At 37.9% G+C, this 20,050-nt stretch overlaps 1 protein-coding gene across 1 annotated transcript in view; it reads right to left on the bottom strand.

The window, feature by feature from the left end:
* Window positions 1–430: 430 nt before the first annotated feature.
* elp2 (elongator acetyltransferase complex subunit 2) overlaps window positions 431–20,050 on the bottom strand; it is a 32,553-nt gene continuing 12,933 nt past the window's right edge. Inside the window, exons 11-22 of the mRNA XM_028036006.1 lie at window positions 16,543–16,674; window positions 15,409–15,558; window positions 15,042–15,233; window positions 13,964–14,033; window positions 13,683–13,778; window positions 12,604–12,661; window positions 10,891–10,963; window positions 9,761–9,953; window positions 4,541–4,662; window positions 4,252–4,394; window positions 3,230–3,343; window positions 431–1,943 (exon numbers count right to left, since the gene is read on the bottom strand). Coding sequence (XP_027891807.1) covers window positions 1,748–1,943; window positions 3,230–3,343; window positions 4,252–4,394; window positions 4,541–4,662; window positions 9,761–9,953; window positions 10,891–10,963; window positions 12,604–12,661; window positions 13,683–13,778; window positions 13,964–14,033; window positions 15,042–15,233; window positions 15,409–15,558; window positions 16,543–16,674 — 1,539 coding nt within the window. The 3' untranslated portion in view covers window positions 431–1,747. The remainder of the gene's footprint in view (window positions 1,944–3,229; window positions 3,344–4,251; window positions 4,395–4,540; window positions 4,663–9,760; window positions 9,954–10,890; window positions 10,964–12,603; window positions 12,662–13,682; window positions 13,779–13,963; window positions 14,034–15,041; window positions 15,234–15,408; window positions 15,559–16,542; window positions 16,675–20,050) is intronic.

The raw sequence follows: 20,050 nt of genomic DNA, 5'->3' as shown, positions 1-20,050 counted from the left end.
CAGACATAAGGCTGCAGGCAACCACTGACCCCAGACAAATTCATGGTTAGCACATAAAGGAGGGCTGCTTTTGGGTTTGAAACCCAGCCTGCGGTCTTTGTATGTTCTCCCTGTGCGGGTGTGGGTTCTCTCCAGTTACTCTGGCTTCCATCCACAGCCCCAAAAACATGGCATGTTGTATCCCTTGGTGAGAGTTTTACCATGTTAGCCTTTTACGGACAGGCAAATTGTTCAGGGTGTACCCCTCCTCTGGTCCAATGACTGCTGGAGATAGGTGACCCTTCACACACACCAATGGGCATAGATGATGGATAGATAATGGTGACGGCACACCTGGATGGTTTTAGAGTAAATATCCTGACATGGATTGTCCTTGAAAAATATGTTAGCATATTTCACCAAACTCAAAGAGCAAACTGGACAAGGTCCATGTGATTAAACAGAATCTTTGGTAATACATATTTAATACAAATCAATTAGTTAAATACAGTTCATAAAATGTTGTCTGCATGAGGAGATAAAAAAATGCTTACAGCTGATGATGTCAGACTGTTTTCAAAATAATGTCTCATAACATTGGCATTACTGTTTCTGTCTTTGTTGCGTCCTTTCAGTTTCAATCCAATTGACTACTATTTTTAAATACTGTTATTCTCTTCCTGCATGGCTGTGGCGTTATGCATTGAGGCTCCAGTTCTATGTTGTGTACATAATGTCATCACTAGCTGCATTCGCTAAATTAAAATTTTTTTATGTTGTGCTGCATTGCAACAGAAGCCCCCTCAATGGTGCCACTTCATATTTCATATGGAATCCAGATTGAATTTAGTCAATTTGTTCCAATAAAATCCAATCACATAATGTCACCCTGGTCCTGATATCAACTCATCTATTGTCTATACCAACCTATACTTGCGGGGTTGTGGGGGTACCAACTAGTGCATCACAGGATTCAAGCAAATTCAGTTTAAATTGATCCCAGTTATTGTGTAGTGCAGTTGAAATCAGTTGACCACATTGCTAATTAATATTAGGTTATCTAATGTAGGAAGGAGATTATATCAAGTCAGTGACTATAGAAATCTCTCCTCCTAAAAAGAAAAAGTTTGGCATAACTTTTGAAACTTTAGGCTATTTGCTTGCCTGCCTTGTATTTGCTTTCTTTTCTTTTCTTTTTTTTTTTTTTACATAATTCTTGACTTCAGACTTGGAAAGTAGAGCTACAAGTCTGAACACAATTCAGAAGGAAAATGTAAAAAAAAATGAATAAATAAATAATCACAAAACTTATCCAATAAACAATTCTTATTTCTCTTAATTTGGTGAAAACCTAATTATGACAATACAAAAAGATATTCACAAGCAATAACAAAAGCTCATTTTTTAACAAAGTTGTCGTCTTAAAGAATTCAGTCCAACACAAATATTTCCATAGGCATGCGCTAGATAGAGAGCAAAGGTTTCTTCTCAGTAAAGTATCCAAACCAAATGCCACCCTGCGGTTCTGGTGTTTTAACCCTCCTGCTTCCACCCATCAAACCCGTTTGGCTCTGTGCAGACAGACTTTGGGGCTTTTGTGCAGCAGGTTCTGTCCTTTGACTGACCCATGGCCTAACTTGCTGTCACAGGGACTGAATGGTTTGGGAGAGAGCAGCTGTGGTCTGTGTGGCCCACACAGGCCTCTGGCCCTCAGTCCAAGCCTCTCTCTCTACTTGCAACAGACATAATAGTGTCAGTGGTGGCGGTGCTAAAGAGCCTGTTTGTTGATGTTGAAGATTTTGACAGAGTGGTCTGCGCTGGCACTAGCAAGCTGGACCCAGGAGCTCTTCTCTTCGAGTTTTCTCTCCGTGTCACTCGGCCCATCCATCTCGCTGTTCTCCAGACCTACCCGACCGGCCCGCGGCCTCCAGCGTAGCCGCTTCACTGCCAGTGTGTGGCTTTGTCTTTGAAAGGACTTTTGATGAAGGGAAACAACAGACAAAATGCAGACAAATATCCAGCACACATCCTGTACAGACGGTTCCATCTGTCATCATCAGTGGGGAAAAAAAGTCAAAATAATAAAAGTTCACCTGAAGGTTTCACCGGGGACGTAAAAACCTGATATCATTTCATACAGAAAATTGCCAAACTGAGAAAAATACAGGGTGGTTGTAAAACAGGAGGGGAGGTTGGCTGAGGAGACCGGGTCGTCTAATATAGCGTCACAAGAAAAATACTGTCTAGATAAAAACAGAGGGCAACTGGTCAGCACACCGAAGCACACTGAAGTACTGGTTTGTACCTGCTGCCTTGTTTCTTTTCTACTCTAGCAAAATAAGAACACAATGTTTCCAAACTCAGCAGGGAAATTAACTTAACTTATAACAAACCACTGCTGTAGATTAGGAAATAAAATCCTGTACTTGTTCTTACTTGAGTCTGATATAACACATAAAAATTCAACAATTTGCTCCAACATTTAATTCAACAGGCAAAAATATTGTGTAAACTTTTGGAAAGCTCAATATCTAACCCATTAGCAATTTAGACATGGATTGCTATGATGAATGGCTAAATAAATCAAGCAGAAAGTGCTTTATTTTGAAGAATTGCTAGTGTCTTCCCTCCGACATAGTTACCACCAGTTAATCCCTACATTTAAACTTTCCAGTCATTAACTATAGAGTTGGCTGTGGAGACCGTTCTTCTCCGAGTCGGAAGATTTGCAAGATTATTAGGAAATCATGACTGAAATCTTCTTTAAAGCATTTGTTTTACATATGTCTCAGTATAGAACATAAAGTTTGTAATAAATAAAAGAAAGGTGAAACGCAATGAAATTTTACTTTGAATAACTAGAAATTACTGTTTGTAATGTCACGAGTTTAACAGCATAAAATGGGACGCATGAGGAACATTTATTTTGTTCAGAACCAATAAGAAGGGTTTAAGACATATACCCAGCATTAACATATTGTCATAAGCAATTAATCAGTGAACAAACTATGAATGTACAAAGCTAAAAAAGAACAAAAAAAACTCACCTTCTGATCCCGATCACCTGTCAGAGTTGTGGTCTGTTACTTACATACAGACTTAATTTCACTCCTGACTAAAGCAGATAAAGACAGAGACCCAGAGTCTAAGTCAAGTCTTGAGTCTATAAAGCACAAGTGTATCAGAGCTCGGAGTCAATCCGAAGCCCCTCTGCTTCCATTTAGGACCTGTACACCTGTTGAAAGGATACAAGGTGTCTGTCCCACCACCGCTAATCCAGTCACTCCCTGAAACCCCCACTTGACCGGGTCTCCACCTGTAGAGCAGGATTTGTCCACACTCCAGACCAACTGCAAGTAAGTAGCTGTGAAATGCAGAAGAGAACAAATGCATGTCTGTTAACCGTAGAGCAGAATCTTCTATTACCTTTTTAACCTCAAACTTACATTTCTTTTTTAGATAATGCCTTTTTTCACAATCACAAGGTGGTCGCTTTTAGAAAAGGTGAATTAGGAGTAGACATCTTTAAAACAAAAATAAAAATAAAAATTACAATAAACTATAAACTAATTGTTGCATTACGGACTCCATGTGTCCTTAAATATTGTTTCAAAAATGTACTGGAAGAATACATCAGTTTGTTCACATGTGAGGGGGGATTAAATAAGCAGATGAAATGAAAGGTTTTGGATCTTTTTGCAAAGTTTCTCCACGGATGTATAAATTAGGTTTCACCAGCTGATGGATTCAAAGCAGAAAATAACTGAATAAATAGTAGCCTGGCAATAAAGTAGTAGCTTTGTTTAAATTTTCATATTGTGTTAAAATGCAGCTACTTGCAAAGGTATTCCCAGCATCTGAAGATGTCAACATTTTGTCTTGTTGCAACAGGAAGTTTAAGGTAAACTGCAAGCAGAGCTTCTTATGGCTTTTGATCAACAGTGCTTTTCTTCTTGCTATTCCTTCACAAAAGGCCAGATTTGCAATTTACAAGTAATTTTCAAATCGGTGCATGGATTTTATTAACTGGTATTAGAGAAAAGGGATTCAATAAAAATGCACTCCAACCCTTTCAGATTTTTATTTGCAAAAAATAAAATAAATCTAATGTATTGTTTTCTTTCCACTTCCCAACAACTGTGTTTCTCTCCAATAAAATTACAATAAGATACACTCAAATTTGTAGCAATAATGTGACAAAAATTTTTTTTAAAATGCAGGGGTGTGAAAATACTTAGAAGAAACTATAAATAACACTGAATTAGCATGTACCTGCGATCAGAACAGAGGGACGGACAAAAGGCTACAGCCGTAGCAGAATCCCCAACATCTAAGATGGAGGAACATGGCTTGATCTCCAGAGGAAACACTGGCTCTTCAGAGTTCTCCAGCATGCATGGCCCCCACACGATCACCTAAACACACATTAACACACAGAAACCCTGCCTGAGCATCGAGAAGTACTCCCTTCTCGCTGCAGCCATCTGGCTTCCTTACTTCATTACCTTCAAAGCATATTATATTCAGAGGTTTTGGAACTGGATCAAGACTTGATGTTTACCTTCTTGTCCCGACTGGATGTCACAAAGTATTTGCTGTCGGGGCTCCAGTCGCACGACCAGATGATCCTGCTGTGCATGGCTGTGTCCTTGGTTGTGTGTGCGCACAATGAGAACGAAGGCTCTGCAGGGGGAAACAAACAGGAAGGCTGATGACAGGGAAAATTTTACTCATGTACAAAACAAAAGGTGTTATAGGCCAAATAACATGTTTCATTTATCTCCCTTTCAGCAGAGAGGATGAGTTGATGGCCAAACTCTGTTATGATTATTACAGCATCACATCAGCATGTCTGGATCCCTGCTCGGCGGTCAACAAAGCCTCTCCTGGGTGACAAATAAACAATCCCACAAGACGGAGGACCTCATTCCAGCCCCTCCATTTCAGTCAGTTTCGGTTTATGAGCCGTTGCTGTTTATTTCCTAGGCCTAAACCATTTTAGAGCCTAGATTGATTTTCCCCAGAGAGCTTGTTTGTATGCTGCTGGCAGCTGCCTGTCTGTCTGTGAGTCTGCAGTCGTCACGCTCTGCACCGACCTCCGTACGCGCACACAAAACTAATCGGGCAGGTACATGCAGCTGTAAAATCTCAGAGTTAACACAAAAGACCAAGCTGAGCATTTTGTGGTGCTTTTAAAACACTCTCCTCCAGCAAAACAAGCGCACATTCACAGGTTTACTGTTAGGGGCAAACATGTGCAGCAGCTTCGTCCATTAGCAGGGCTCTGAAGGACAGGGCGGCTCTTTATTCAACGAGACTTACTTACTCGCAAAGAGAGAAAAGAAAAAGAAGGGCACAGCGAGTCCAGAGTAAAGCGATACAGAGCCGAACGTATTTACACAAAAACATAGTAAAGTTTAATAATATGATACAGGGGTGCTCAATCCAAGTGGGAAAAGAAAGGCGTCAAACGAAACACGCAGACGGGAGGTGTGCGAATAGAAGGAAGTCAGTTTGTTTGATGTGCGGTGACTTCGTTTAACCTTCCCCCGTCTAGCCGGCGAGGCTGTGTTTGCATTCTCCACCTTGAGTGATTCAGCAGTCAAGCAGAGCAGACGGGAGTCCCGACCTTACCCTCGCTCGCCCTCCTCTGTTTAAACCACACGCACGCGCTGCTGCGCCTCCATGCAGCCCTGCTGCACAGGCAAAACAGAAAACGCAGGCCTGGTTATCCCTCTGTCAATGCACATTAAGGCCAAGGCAGGGCAGCCAGCAGAAACGCTGAGACCCAGGAAAGGTGGGAGGTAATCCTCTGGGCTTAAATGTCCTGCTTCACTCACTGTTAATGCAGGTTTGAGTTATTTGTCTGAATTAGGGAGCAGAGATTTTCTCATACAAATTAACTCATCAATGACACATTTCTGTTTACAACTGGGACCCTGAAACACTGAGAAGCCCAACAGAAATCCAGGTTCAGTAGAGCTTGCGTTCCCGTTTATTTCAGACTGTAAGCATATTGTTCCTCTTTCTGTTAAGCAATAACAGCGACTAAAGGATTCTGTTGGTCATATCTCAACAGAATATGACCAACATATAAATGCCCAACAAATAAATCCAAGTCTAAATATCCAAATGACTCTGGCAATCCTAATTAAACCTATCTAGATGACTGCTTAAAGAAAACAAACAGTAATAATACTGGATTACGTGTAAGGTAAAACAGCAAAGTAATCCTGCGACTGCCAGAAAAACAGAGCCTCAAAATACAACAAATCTATAAAAACACTTCAGAACTTAACTTCACTTTGTTCATAGATGGATAGGCCTGTCGCGATAAACGATAAATCGATTAATCGTACGATAAATTAAAACTATCTACGTCATTTTAATTATCGGCACTATCGTCTCTTCCGACCTTTTTCTCTTTCAGCTAATGAGACTGAATGAAAAAAGGCTCAACTCCGGTGCTCTCCACCGACTCCTCCCTTCCTCATTTCCTTAGTGTAAAGCCCAGCGCACGACACGATCATAGAGCTGCCAGCCCATTGTCGGCTCATTTTCAAAACCTGACAGACCACACATTAGCCGACAGAAATCCTAGGTATAACGGTTTGATCGGGTTCGTTCCTGCCGTGTGGTGTCCAACAATGGGCACAAAATAATGACTACAAGTCCAGTGAACTAATTTTAAAACCAGACATTAATCAATGCTTTACTACAATCTACCTGCAATGCATGTGGCTAGTGTCAGCGTAAAGTCCTGACCGAATGAAAATCATTAGAACCTATTTACGTCACGTTAACGAAGAACAGCTGAAAGGTTACCGGGTTTATCAACTGCATAGCAATTTCGCTCCAACTCCTCCTCTTGTCATTTCTATATTCTTTGCATGTTAAATAAACATTAATGTTGTTTCCACATATCATCCCCAATGTCCGCTGGACTTCGGGTTGCGCCGTGTCAGCTGTTTGGGATTCCCAGACGTAATTTCCCCTCAGAAAACACGGAGGAGAATCCGGGGTTTCTGATTGGCTGCCTGTCACATTCAACAGGCTGCGTTAAGATCCCAGTCGGAGAAAACCCCTGATTTGGATCGGAGCGGCAACGATGATCTACCATAACACACTACACAATCTTAGAAAGACCCAACGTTTTAAGATTGTTGTAAGACAACTAGTTTCACAGAGCACACCTGTTAACGGTCGCTCGTTCTCTATTTTACAACTTGCATTTGTTATTGAACCAGGTAGGTTTTAGTAACTCGGGCGAGTCCCAAGGATGTTGTTTTAAATATGGGCTACCAGCAACCTAAAAACATTTTCCACCTCTTCCTCTCCAGAATCAAACATCACAGCTATTTTACAACCATCAAAGAACTTTAAGGTGATAGTTGTGTGTGTTGTTTTTGTCTCATGCAAACTTTGCTTTAATTCTACTTTTTTCTATCTAATCATAAGAAATCATAGTCAGTCAGAGAGAGTCATTAAACAGGAAAAGCAGGTTTCCTGGAAAAAGAGGAAGTTTCCAGCCTGCAGATTTATAAAAATAGTTGAGACTATTTTAAAGCATGAAAGTTTTAAAAAATTAAATCTAAACATTTTGAGTAATTTGATAAGATTCAAAGTAAAATACTTAATATTGATTTACTTGTAATAATACTTACACTTATATTTGTGAGAACACTTATAAGAAAAACAAGCAAATGTAACTTTGGTATCAAATAATTAGAATAATAGATTATTCTTGGTTTCTTTTCAGAAAACATCTGTAATAACTCACATTAAGATCATAATAAGAGTAACTAATAAGTTATGGTTATAAAATCATAAATGAATGATAGATCAGAGAAGCTGAAGAAAAAAATAACTAAAACTAAAATCTCCAGCATGGGGAAGTGGGATGAGCTCGGATTTTCTTGACAGGGGAAAAATAGGAGCAAAAAATCTGTAGTGTGAACTATTGCATCAGGTAGTCGATGTGCCCATCTTCTCTATTTAAATCTAATTATTACTGAAGGGCAACATAATATACAGACTTCATAATCTGCCCTCTTTTGGTTGAATGCAGTATTTATTTCCACTTTGGCTTTATGTTGTTTAGTTTTTTTTCCAAGTGAGTTTTTTGTTAATGGAGACTGAGAATCCATTTTATTTTTGTTTTTGGTTGTTTCGTTTATTTTGTTTATCAGTTCCAGTGTTTAGTGTTCTTTTGAAAATAAAGTGTATCTATGTTTGGCAGGAAATCGCATGCATTATTACGTCATTTACATTACATCAGTGTAAAAAGGTCTTCAAACAATATTATCGTTTATCGCAATAATTTTTGAGGCAATTAATCGCTTAGCAAAATTTGCTATCGTGACAGGCCTGTAGATGGATAAAAAGATAGATGATTTTATTTAGAAAGATAGGCATGAATTTGCCATTTATCGTCAAACAAACCTGACAGAAAAGCGTCTGTTAATAAATTACACCCAGGTGAACAATTTCTAAATAGATTACTTCTAAAGGCTAAACTGACTGGACTGAATTTAATTAAGGGGTTTCAGAGTTTGCAGTTGTACAAGAACTAAGAAATTCAAATGGGTATGAATAATTCTTAAAGCACATTTGGCTATATACAGTGTGGGAATAGTTGGAGAAAATCTGTTTAATCATAAAAGTTATCTTTAAAAATAGTCATTCCTGCATTAGCTCCTTTTTGGCCGAGTTTCAATCAACACATTATTTGCTTGGCTCTTCACAGTATTAATTAGTGGAGTCCTTCCAAAAAAAGTCAGTTTGACTTTAGAATTTAATTTGGCACAAACGTAATCATTGGGTTTACCTTATTTTAATTAATTTGAGTTGAAATGGCTTGTGTCTGCCAAAAGGACTGACGTTGTCTTATGTTGAAATTCCATCAAACAGATTTTTAATTAATTTAACTTTATTTAAATAGCGCCATGATGAACTATTATCTCATCCTGAGATGTACTGCATTTAATAGCTACAATTATCACCTCGTGGTTAATAGTAACAGTTTAACTTCACATCTGCCCAAACTTCTGAATAAAAAAAGAAAACCTCAGGGGATTCTTTTTTGGAGGTTTATTAACAACTTTTGACAGTGTTGTGAAAAAGTATTTTCTGCTTTAGGACTCATCGCTGAAAGACTCTTCAGTTATCGTCGTACTTTCCTCCAAAGTTTAGGGGGCAATTACATTTTTTAAAAAAGCCATGCTAGTTTGTATCACTACTTTTTTCCTAAATAATAAAATCCCCATTTGAAAACAGCTTCCAGGGCCAAGTCTTTTTTTTTTTGTTTTCATGGTCAAATTTGAAGGATGATTTCAAATATTTAATTATGAAAAGACTTCAACAACGAAAGAAAACCATAAGGGGGAAAACAGTTTTAAAGAAAAAAAATGTTTATGAAGATCTTGATGCCATTGTATGACAAAACACTTGAAATATGGATGACAGAAATAACACAAGATGTTCTTTACTTTACACATCACACCAACCTGGCACTAAAAAACAACTAAAAGCATCACTACGGTTTGCATCTGAGTAACTAAAAATTACAGTCCACAATTCTGTTTCAGAACAGATGGTCGCAGTCTTCCTTCCTGTTCCATTGCTATGCAGGTAATTAGTGAGACATTTGTGTTGCTGTGAAATTTTCATTCCCCCTTAGGGAAGTTGATCTTTGACCATCAGAATGAAAAAAACAATTTCAACACTTCATTTAACCATGAGACAGTGATGGCTAAATTTAGCCACGTTTTTCTTTTCTCACCTGGATTTTCTGGTGTTGGCAGCTTCCGTCTCCATAACGACCAGGTGCGATCTCTGGAAACAGCCAACAGGAACTTTGCGTCAGGTGAAAAGGCCATCTGGGTGACTGTAAGGGTGTGATATGGCAACGTCTGCAGCTGACGCCACGTGGCTGTGCTCCACAGCAGCACAGCTGCATGTTCAGCTTTAGATGCCTAAGTAAGAGAAGAGGAGGTCATTTTAAATTCAGCACATCAGTACACGTGATTCACAATGTCAGATATAGTAATGTCTGTTTTGGAAAGGTTTTCCAAATCCAGGACGCTCCAAACAGACAAAAGTTGAGAACTTAAAGGGATATAACAGAGACTCTATCTGTAATCTGCAGAAAGTCCTGCTCTTTCTTGCAGCAATAATAAGCCAAACCAAATTGAAAAGTATTTTATCGCCCAAAAACATAATTCAACTTGAAAAGTGCAACCTGCTAATGTTTATATATAGTGTTTACTGGACGCTCATTGATCTGATTTCTCTTAGCATTTTCCTACTTTATACAAAGTATTTGAAATTTTACATGTTCAATTTAACATCATCGGTACTGTTCTCTTACTTTTTTAAAAACATGTCTCTTACTAAACTAGAATTATCCAGAAAAAAAGAAAAGAGCTGTAATTTTTGTCACTACATGCGGTATGTTTCTCTTGTGGGTTGTATAATTCTCTCTCCTACTTCTCCTGTAAATACTTTCTTTAATGCTGTTTTTAATTACAATTTTGCTCTCTGCATGACCTGCCAAGTAATGATGGATTTTAACTTATATTTTAATATTTGTAATTGGTAGTCATTTAAAACAAACTAACATATAGAGTTTCAGAGATAAAAAAAAATGACTGAGCATAGAAACAACATAAATCAGAAAATGTTTCAAACTGAATAAGAGCAATTTATGCCAGTGGAAGTCCAAAAACATTATTATTGATTGTTGCCACCTTTGTGGGCACAAGTGTGTGTTGGGGTGTGCTTGATAGGTTTCACACCCTGAAGTGAAGCATGTGTGCCATAAAAGAACATTTCCTCTCTGACCTAATGCTGTAATGCACAAGAGATTCATGTAATCCAAACTGTGAGCCAGTCTGTTTCTGCAACACTGACCTTGCATGCTGATGCAACCAACGTCTTGGTGCTGTCAGAGGCGAGGCAGAACATCTCAAATCCATGACCATACCTGAAGATAAAGAAGGGCAATCATTCTCAGATTAATCTTTAACAGCCCTGAAAGATATGGGAGGACAGGCAGATGATAAGACAAAGGGCAACAAAAAGTAAAAGAGAAATAGAAAAAGCAGAAAGCGATCATCCGACTTGTTTTAAACACCAGCTTTAAAACTCTGAGCACCATCATTTGAAAACTGGTAAATAATTATGGTATGAAATTAATTTAAAAAAAACTAAAAAAAACAATGATGATCTGGTCTTTCTTCTGACTCATGAGCAGCCAGTCACTCAAAGCCTAATCGTTTTTAGCTCACCATCACCTGGTCATTTCAAAATGTCATCAAACTAAAATCACAGGCTGCAGTTCAGTAAGGGAAAAAAACTCCCATCTTTCTCTACCAGGAAGCTTTTAAACACGACAGCAATTTGGCCAGGATGGTCAGAGCATTATTTATGCCACAAAAATAATGTGGCCACTTACTCATTTTAATGTTTCTATTATGCGCTAAATGATTCAAGAGGTGCAGCCAAATGGAGGCAGAAAAAACTGCTTTTCAACACGGATGATGTCCACACCTCGAATAAAAGGCTGTGCCATACGTCATGTTTATGGAAGATTGACTAGTAAATGGATTTAGCATTGGCAACAAATGGAGGCAATATATTCATCCTAGAGAGGAGCCTCATGGGACGGCTCAAAGTTGGATTCTGATTGGCTGACAGAAAAGAGGGCGAACAGTATTGAAGAGCCTCTAGAAATCACTCACTCAGAGTTACAATAAATGCTTTTTGGCAAAACAAAGAAAAAAGTCCCTCAGCTTGCTTAAGAGTAATATTAGGCCGCATTAGGCTCCCATGTCTGATTTTGAATTTTCAAACACTAATACATATTTTCTTAATTGTTTTTGCATACAACAACATGTAGACAAAGAACTGTCATACACAGATTCAATCTCAAGACGTTTTTCAAATTTTCCATGTATTTTTTCATATATTTTCGTATTTAAAAGGGGGGTTTTGGACTAACAGATGATGTACAAAACAAACAGCAAAACATATTCCTATATTATAGATCTATAATATCGACAGCACACTTGCATTCTTCATAGAGAGCTGGTAATAGTTAAAAAGAATGAAACAGGCCATGAGAAGCTAGTTGAAATGGTATAATACAGCAAACCCAACAGAATCTACGACACCTCAACATGACTCAAGTCAAGAGTTGGATGGTAGGTTGAGTATAATATGGAGTGTTAGTTTTCCTCCATGCACGACGTATTGCATGTAAGTTAATTTTGTTCTTATCTGACCTAAGCAATTTCTTCCTCTGAAAATTGAAAACCGTTGATATTTTCCTTCAAATTCATATTTATCTACTATTTAGTGTTTGTCTATTACAGAAAATTCTAATAGTAAAATTGAAAACATGAAAATCTTCAAAAGAGTACGATTACTTCTGCAAGGTCTTGTAACTCTAGAATTATGGGTTCTAATTTGAAATGACAGCAGCATTATTTTTAAATTAAAGTGAAGGTCGGTGTAAGCAACGGACAAATCACTTGTGAGAAATGACGTTAAAAATTGAAGAAAGAAATTTGCAATCATTTAACAGCAGGTCCCAAACAGAAAAGAAATCAAATTTATACTTACAATTTCTGGACCTCAGGCCACAGTGTATTCTGGAGGAGATGATCCTCTGGGGGTGGCTCTGTAAGTCCACACAACCACAGCCACATACAAAAATGAGAACAACATAGTTTAAAATCCTTAAAAATATCACTTGCGAGGCTCTAAAAACTGGGTTGTTCTGATTTTTAAATGTAGAGTTAAAAATAAATTTGGATTATACTCAAATCAATACATTTCCATTACTTAAATCCCTGTACTGTTAAAGACTGATAGATAGGACCCGAATGTAACAGGAGGATAATTTAAAAGGGAAAAGAAACGGCATAAGTACCATAAAGAGACTGAATTAAAAGCTACATGCTACCGTGAGAGCAAGACAAAGTTTCTTCACGTTCACAGTTTCATTTGGTTTGAAATTTCTTCAGACCTTAACAAGTTTTCCAGGGGATGGACTCAAGTAAAGACTCAAATTTTGCCCTCAGTTACAGATTCTGTAGAAGCACATCTTGTCGTGAAGTTTAATGGAATAGAAAAGTACGCTCCTTGTCCTATTAGTTATTGTTATTGGTCTTCAGCTCGTCATATAGACCTAATTATTCACTCTTCCTGCCCGCAGAAGCCAATCTAACAAGAGAAAATACATTGTTAACAGCAGTTGGCACACTTTATAGATCTCGCACCGCCCGGGGTTATCGATACTTAAGCTTTGCAGTCCCATAAGCTTGCTTTCTAATTAGCATTGCAGATTAAGTAGCGGCTTCACTCATGCTGATGACAGCCCTCAACACCCTCCAGTCCATGGGGAATAAAATGCTTCGTTGTTTGGCTCTTGTACATTTTGGATTTTGGCCTCTCAAGGCAATCTTATCCAAAACATATAACTTGTTTCCCTACTAAAAATTCAGTTCCTAAGAAGATATTTTGACTAAGAGGTGCACAACCAGTGATGACAGTAACTCTTGTTTTTTCTTGTTTTTTGTTTTTTCTCCCTCCATATTCTTCATTTTAGCTGCCATCACTGCCTCTTGTCGTACAAAAGAACCCCCTTTTAAATCTGGAGGGTTTATCACATTTGAAGATAAATATGAGCTTTACAGTACCAGTCAGGCTGAGCGGGTGGAAATATGACTCCTGGTATTGGTCAGATATACTGCTGAACTGTTCCTCTTCTTCAGTAGTCTTCGGGACAAGGTCGCCTGTAAATTCACATTAATGGAATGAAAACACCGAACAAACCTTTCTAAACCAGATTGGGCACAGCTGTTTCCAACTACATAGTTAAAGTGAAATTGATTTTTGAATGAAAAGTGATTATAAGATAAAACGGAGCCCCAGAAGGAGCAGTGAAACACTTAACTGCTGTGCTGGGAAAGCATTTTACCTTGAAATACAGCCTTGTTGGAAAGACCCAAGGCAGGTGTGCTAGCTCCTTCTGGAAGGCTGGCTGAGCCCTGGGAAAAAGCAGACAGATGGAGGAGGAGACAAATTTACAGAACAACTGGGTCTCCATCTCTAGGGCCCTATCAGAAGTATTTATACCTCTAACTTTTTCACATTTATACATGTGTCAAGTATCATTAACCTCAATGAGTTTTGTGTGAATTGTATGTGATAAACAAAGTAGTGCCCAATTATGAAGTGGAAGGTTTTTAAAAAGTATTTACAAACAAAAATCTGAAAGGTGCAGTGTTTAATTTGTTTTCAGCTCGTCAACAAGACACCCCGAAATAAAAACACAAGGCAACAATTTCAGTTGGAATCCAGCTAGTTGGTAAACAACAATACATCCAACATGTGTAACTAATTCTCACTACCTAGTCTGCTGCTTTTAGTCATTAGTCAGAAAACAATAGTGAACAAACAGCATCAAAAAGACCAAGGATCACAGCAGCAGGTGTGTTGAACTAGGGAAAGAATTAAAACATTCAATATACGTTGGACAACACTGCATTTGAGGTTGCGAGATATTTGTGACTGGTACGATGCTTCACATTGACAACAAACCCTAAACATACAGCCTGGGCTACAATGACAAGGTTGGATCAAAGCAAATTCATGTGGTCAAAAGTCCAGACCCAAATTAAATTGAGAATCTGGGCCAAGACTTTTAAATTGATGTTCACAGATGTTGTCCATTAATCTGACTGAGTTTGAGTTATTTTGCAATAAAGAATGTAAATGACTTTCAATATCTGGGTCTGCAAAGCTGTTGGTGAACTCAAATAGACTTGCAGATGTAAGAGCAGCAGAAAGTGTATCTACAACATACTAAGTAAAGGGGTGAATACATGAAACCATGTTCCCCTTTCCTGCCACTTCACAACTATGTACTATTTTATGTTAACCTACAACATAAAATCCCAGTGAAACACACTGAAGTTTGTGGCTGTAGCACAACAAAATGCCGAAATTTTCAAGAGATGTCACGGCATTGTAACCACAGAACAGAGGATACTTACACTGGATTGAAGCAGCTTTTCTTTTGAAATCCCAGAGATGCTAGCAAAGTTCTCCACAAAATTTCGAGGCGCTTGAAACACTCTGAGGACCTTCTCATCAGCTCCAGATACGAACTGAAACCCCCCAACCATGGCCAGACACTGCATGTCATAACCGTGGATCTGAGGCCGAGAGATTTCATGCCAGGTTGCCTGCAGAGTTGAAATCCACAAAAAAAACATAAATAAGAATAAAGAAATAATAAAAATCTAGAGATGATTATGTGGCTAAATGGAAAAAGGTCCTCTACCAAATTAAACTTTCTACATTTAGATCACAGTTCTTTCTGTTTTATCATTTATATTCCAGTTTTGCGTCTGCCTTTACCTGTTTGCTGTCCTGCTTCCTCCATGGAGTGAACAGTCTGGTGGTCTGGTCTGAGCCCACGCTGAGGATGAACTCCCCCTCAGGATCCCAGCTCAGGTCTTGAACAGCATTAAAGTGACCTGATATCACAACTCCTGGTCTCCACCCTCTCTGCATGAAGAGCATAAAGATTTACACTTTTTTTTTTATTCTTTAAATTATATAATAATACTGCATATATTAAATATTGTATTTCAGTGAGGTAGAAATCTGTGTAATTTTAATAAAATAATATCCCGGTTTGCTCTCCAATACTATGGCTCATGTGATGTGACCTCAAGCTAAATCTGCCTGTAAAATTTTTTTTGGGAGATGTAAAAAATTTTTCCATAAGCATCAGAAATTAAAGATGCAATGAAAACTACAAATAGGCAGCACTTACAATAATTAATCTTCCTGTCATCCAATGCAGATGCTCTATCTGCACTGATGAAGATTCACTCACCTCAACATTCTAAATCCACCAACAAGTTGATATTCTGGCCTTTTATTATTATTTCAGCTAAGAATTCTTCGACCACTTGGGGGATGTGACATACTGTATATTATGCAGTATTAGTCTTTCCTGTCAACCTGACATGGTTCAGCGACCAAGAATTATGGGGAATTCAAAAAATGCCATTATGATAAAACCAACTTCATCCGTCCAGGCATAATAGAAGTTAAGCTTTCATGTCAAAGTGTACAAAATCTGACTGTTCATAAGTGAAACACAGACTTCAAAAACATGATGGGACTTGATGTTCCTCAAAATAGGTAAGTGAGGCTTTGTAATAATATTCTGCTATCAAGATGTCGCCACCATATACATTAGGTAAATATACATACAACAAACCAAATTGTATACATGGGAATTGGAATTCTATATCATACTAATCATTAAATCCAAACAGACCTTTGTGATTGTGATATTGTACAGATTAGGATTACAATGATTCTCACAAATTGACAAACTGTGCAACATCTAAGCCCCTCATAAATGAAGGTAGTTTTTTTTTCTTTTTGCTTTCCAAGTATACATTTTCAAATCAGTGATAGAGTAACTTAAAGGATTTCATTTTAAAGGTTATGTATTTAGACAGTTGTGATTGTCACCTCTTTATCCTGATCCTTGCACCAAAGGTGTAGTGCTCCGTGGAAAGCATGAGCCAGAATCATCGAGCCATCCGGACTCATCTGGCAGCCATAGAAGCCCAGAGTGTTTCCACCTACTTCCCCGACACGCACCTGGTTTTGAAGAGACAGAGAGATAAAATGTGGATCAAACCACTGAGTCATCTGCTTTTTCAACACATTTACAAAACAAAGCAATAGGTAGTGGAGAACATTTAGTTACTGGGTCACTCAAGTGAATGCGCCTTGCAAAAAAAAAAAATTTAATAAATAAAGTCATGCGTGTGTCAAAGTGGAAAAAAGGTGACCCATTTAATTATGTCAACATTTTCTACACAGTTATTGGTGAAGGATTTAAAAACTGCTCTTTAGTCCTATGTACACTGTTTGTTTTTCTCAACATTCTGAACAATGACATTTAAAGAAAACAAAAGATAAGGATGAAGTAAAGCTTCTCAAGTGTTGTTTCAGTCTCTCTTAAAGTCTCATTAACTAACAGACTTCATGATGGTGGACAGAAGCGAGGAGGGGAATTAAAAAGAGGACAAATGAGATTAAGCTGACAACTCAGATGAGAAATTATACAAAATGGGACTTATTAGACTTGAATAAACCCCATGTTTTCCTCCAAACAAAAATAGATTTGTCTGGTAAATAATGAAAGCAATTTCACCACAGCATATTACATGAAACAACTAATCATGAAAAATGTCACAGCTTGAGAACCCTGACGGTTTTATACAAAATGGATTTGGATGAGCGTCTCTGACCACAGTGTCGTCCTCAGTTACACAATACAAACTCTCCATCTGGGCTGAATTTCCACTGAAAAACTAGTTCACTTTAAAAACACAAGTAATCAGTGCAGTTGCGGTGAGAACAATACCGGAACATAAAAAACAACTATTTTAGGATCTTCACCACCTCTCCAATTATAGGCACCGTGCTTTTGTTCATACAGACAGTTATGCAACCAGCTTTGTGGCTTCAAATGACGACCAGGGGCAGAGAGCACTTTTTGATTTAAGTAAAAACAACAGCTACACTGACAAATGAATATTTTCCAAGCCTGACGTCACCAGAGGTCATTTGCTGAGGTTATTCTAAACGTCCTGAAGCTCCTTTAAAAAGAAAATAAGGCAAATTAGGAGCAATATAAGCAAGATTCTAAGGAGGATGAAAAAAAGTTATTTTAAGGCTATTTGTTAAGAGAACTGCAGCAAAGAGTTTCATCTTGGTGTCAACAAGGCTGAATCCCATTTCCTAGGCTTAGCCTCTGAACCCTCAGCATTTAATTCAGGTAGTGACTGAAACTGATAAATTATCAGTAGTCTCCAACCTTGTTCACATGTGGCACCAAGATCCCGGCAGTGTGAATGACCCGATTGTGAGAGATTTCTTTTGACTGCTTTCAGAGGTAGGTAGTAAAGTGTATCTCCTTTAGTTTGACAGTGTTAATGCAATTTATTCACATTAACAAACCATTCCCTGGCCTAATGTGACCCCTTCAAGAAGCAGAGTTAGCTGGACGGCTCTCAGTTAAATGACCTTCCCCTAGAAACAAAACCAGCAGCGTTACAAAAACTGCTACTGCTGTCAGCTGATCTAATGAGATTAAACTGTAGGATTGCAGGAAGAAAGCAGAGGAGCTCAATTTTTTTACACAGATTGTCTAATATCATGCTGATATGACATAACAATTTTAACAAATTATGTAAAAAATAGAAAAAAACATTTTATTTTAATAAAAGTTAAACAATAACAATAAGAAAGTAGCAGTTTTGCTTTTTTGGGTTAAAAAATATCCAAAAAACTAGGCTAGTTTTAACAATTTCTGGATTCGCTGAGAGAAACTGGGAAATTAAATAATACTACAAAAACTGAAAATCACAAACAATCACTGCGGTTATGATACAATATTTCCAATAAAAATATTTCCTCTTATTGTTTTTTACTCCCATTAACAATGATCTCAAATATTATTTATTGAGACACTTTGAACTCGGCATTGCAGTGGTTGATGAGGGACTGAAGAAAAAACTAGTACTGAAATAATATTTATAGTATAGTACGGTCTGTTTCGCTTTCAAAAGGTAGCTGGAATCTCCTTAAAATGCTTTGCATTTTCAAATGTGTGTTCAAATCAATAAAAAATGTTTCACCCCACAAAAATATCCAAAGTGTTATTTTTTGTTTGTTTTTTCAGATGCAAGAATGTGACTAGCTGTGCTTCTAGGCTAAAGAAACTCTTAGCAGCATAATGAGGTCAATACCTCAATTTTATTTTCTAATTAAAGTAATCAAATTAGATTCCTCACCACAAGAAAGAACTAATACCAAATCACAAAATAAATGTTGAATTTACCAAACTGGAATATGAACTCCATTATTTTCTTCTTTTTTCTTTCAATGTTGTTATATGCAATACAATATTGATTAAATTTGGGAATATGACATTAGATTAAATAAACACAAAACACTGAAACTTATTGAAATATTTACAATAAAATAAAGATTTGTTGAGGCCACAAGGACCTGATTTTCTCTCTACTCACTGCAAAAATTATAAGTTTCATGGAAGACACTTAGTTGGCATTGTGAAGGGCTTGGTCTTTGACACCTCTAGACTTAATACCCTGAACCATTAGAAATAAAACCAATAAAACCCTTTTCTGACCCTTAAACCCTGACAGGTACATCGAAGCCAAAGGAAAGACCGATAAGAACTGGATCATCAGAATTTAATAGTTCACTATTCCCTTTGCAGCACTCTGAGCCCAAATCAAAATGCTTAATATCTACTTAATCTGTAATTAACTTGTGCCTTACAACATGAACGTTATCCTGAAGAAAATACTTGACTGCCACAAGCAGAAACACAAAAATTAGATGCAGAGAGGTGAGCCTGGTCAATCATCCAGGCATCTCCATGGTCATCAGTGACCTTCTAAATAATGTCTGTAAGAATGCTGGACCACAGCAGAACAAATGACAGCGATAAAGGCATGTCTTTAGGTTGAATGGCCTGATCCTCTGGTGAGGGAGATGAAAGACAACAGAGGGGGAGGAGAAGTAGCCTGGGAGAGACATAAATGGCGAGATTGAGAGGAAGAGATGCAACATTAAGCAGATTGATTTTAAAATTCGGCACACAACAGCAGGCTATAAATCATGAAAAACAAAACACACACACAGAGGCAAACTGCTGTCATCTGCCGTGTTTATGAAGAGGAACAATATAGACACATGGCCTACGCTGGACAGTGGCGTTGCTGTAGAGGAGCACAACAAGGACGGCAGGCATAGGACTGTATATATGGCTCCTGGAGAGAGATCTAAGATGAACATGAAACAGGCTTAACCAAGCAGAAAAAGCCCCTGAAAGTGTTCTCGAATCTACCCTTCAGGTTATTGCATAGCCAAGCACAAAGAGTGACTTATTTCTTGGACAAATTCAAAAGCACTTGCTGTAGGCCACATTCTCTAGTTC

The sequence above is a fragment of the Xiphophorus couchianus genome, chromosome 13 (genome assembly GCF_001444195.1).
Source record: "Xiphophorus couchianus chromosome 13, X_couchianus-1.0, whole genome shotgun sequence".
NCBI lineage: Eukaryota > Metazoa > Chordata > Actinopteri > Cyprinodontiformes > Poeciliidae > Xiphophorus > Xiphophorus couchianus.
Note: the sequence above shows the minus strand (reverse complement) of the source record. Positions and strands in the feature narration are given on the sequence as shown.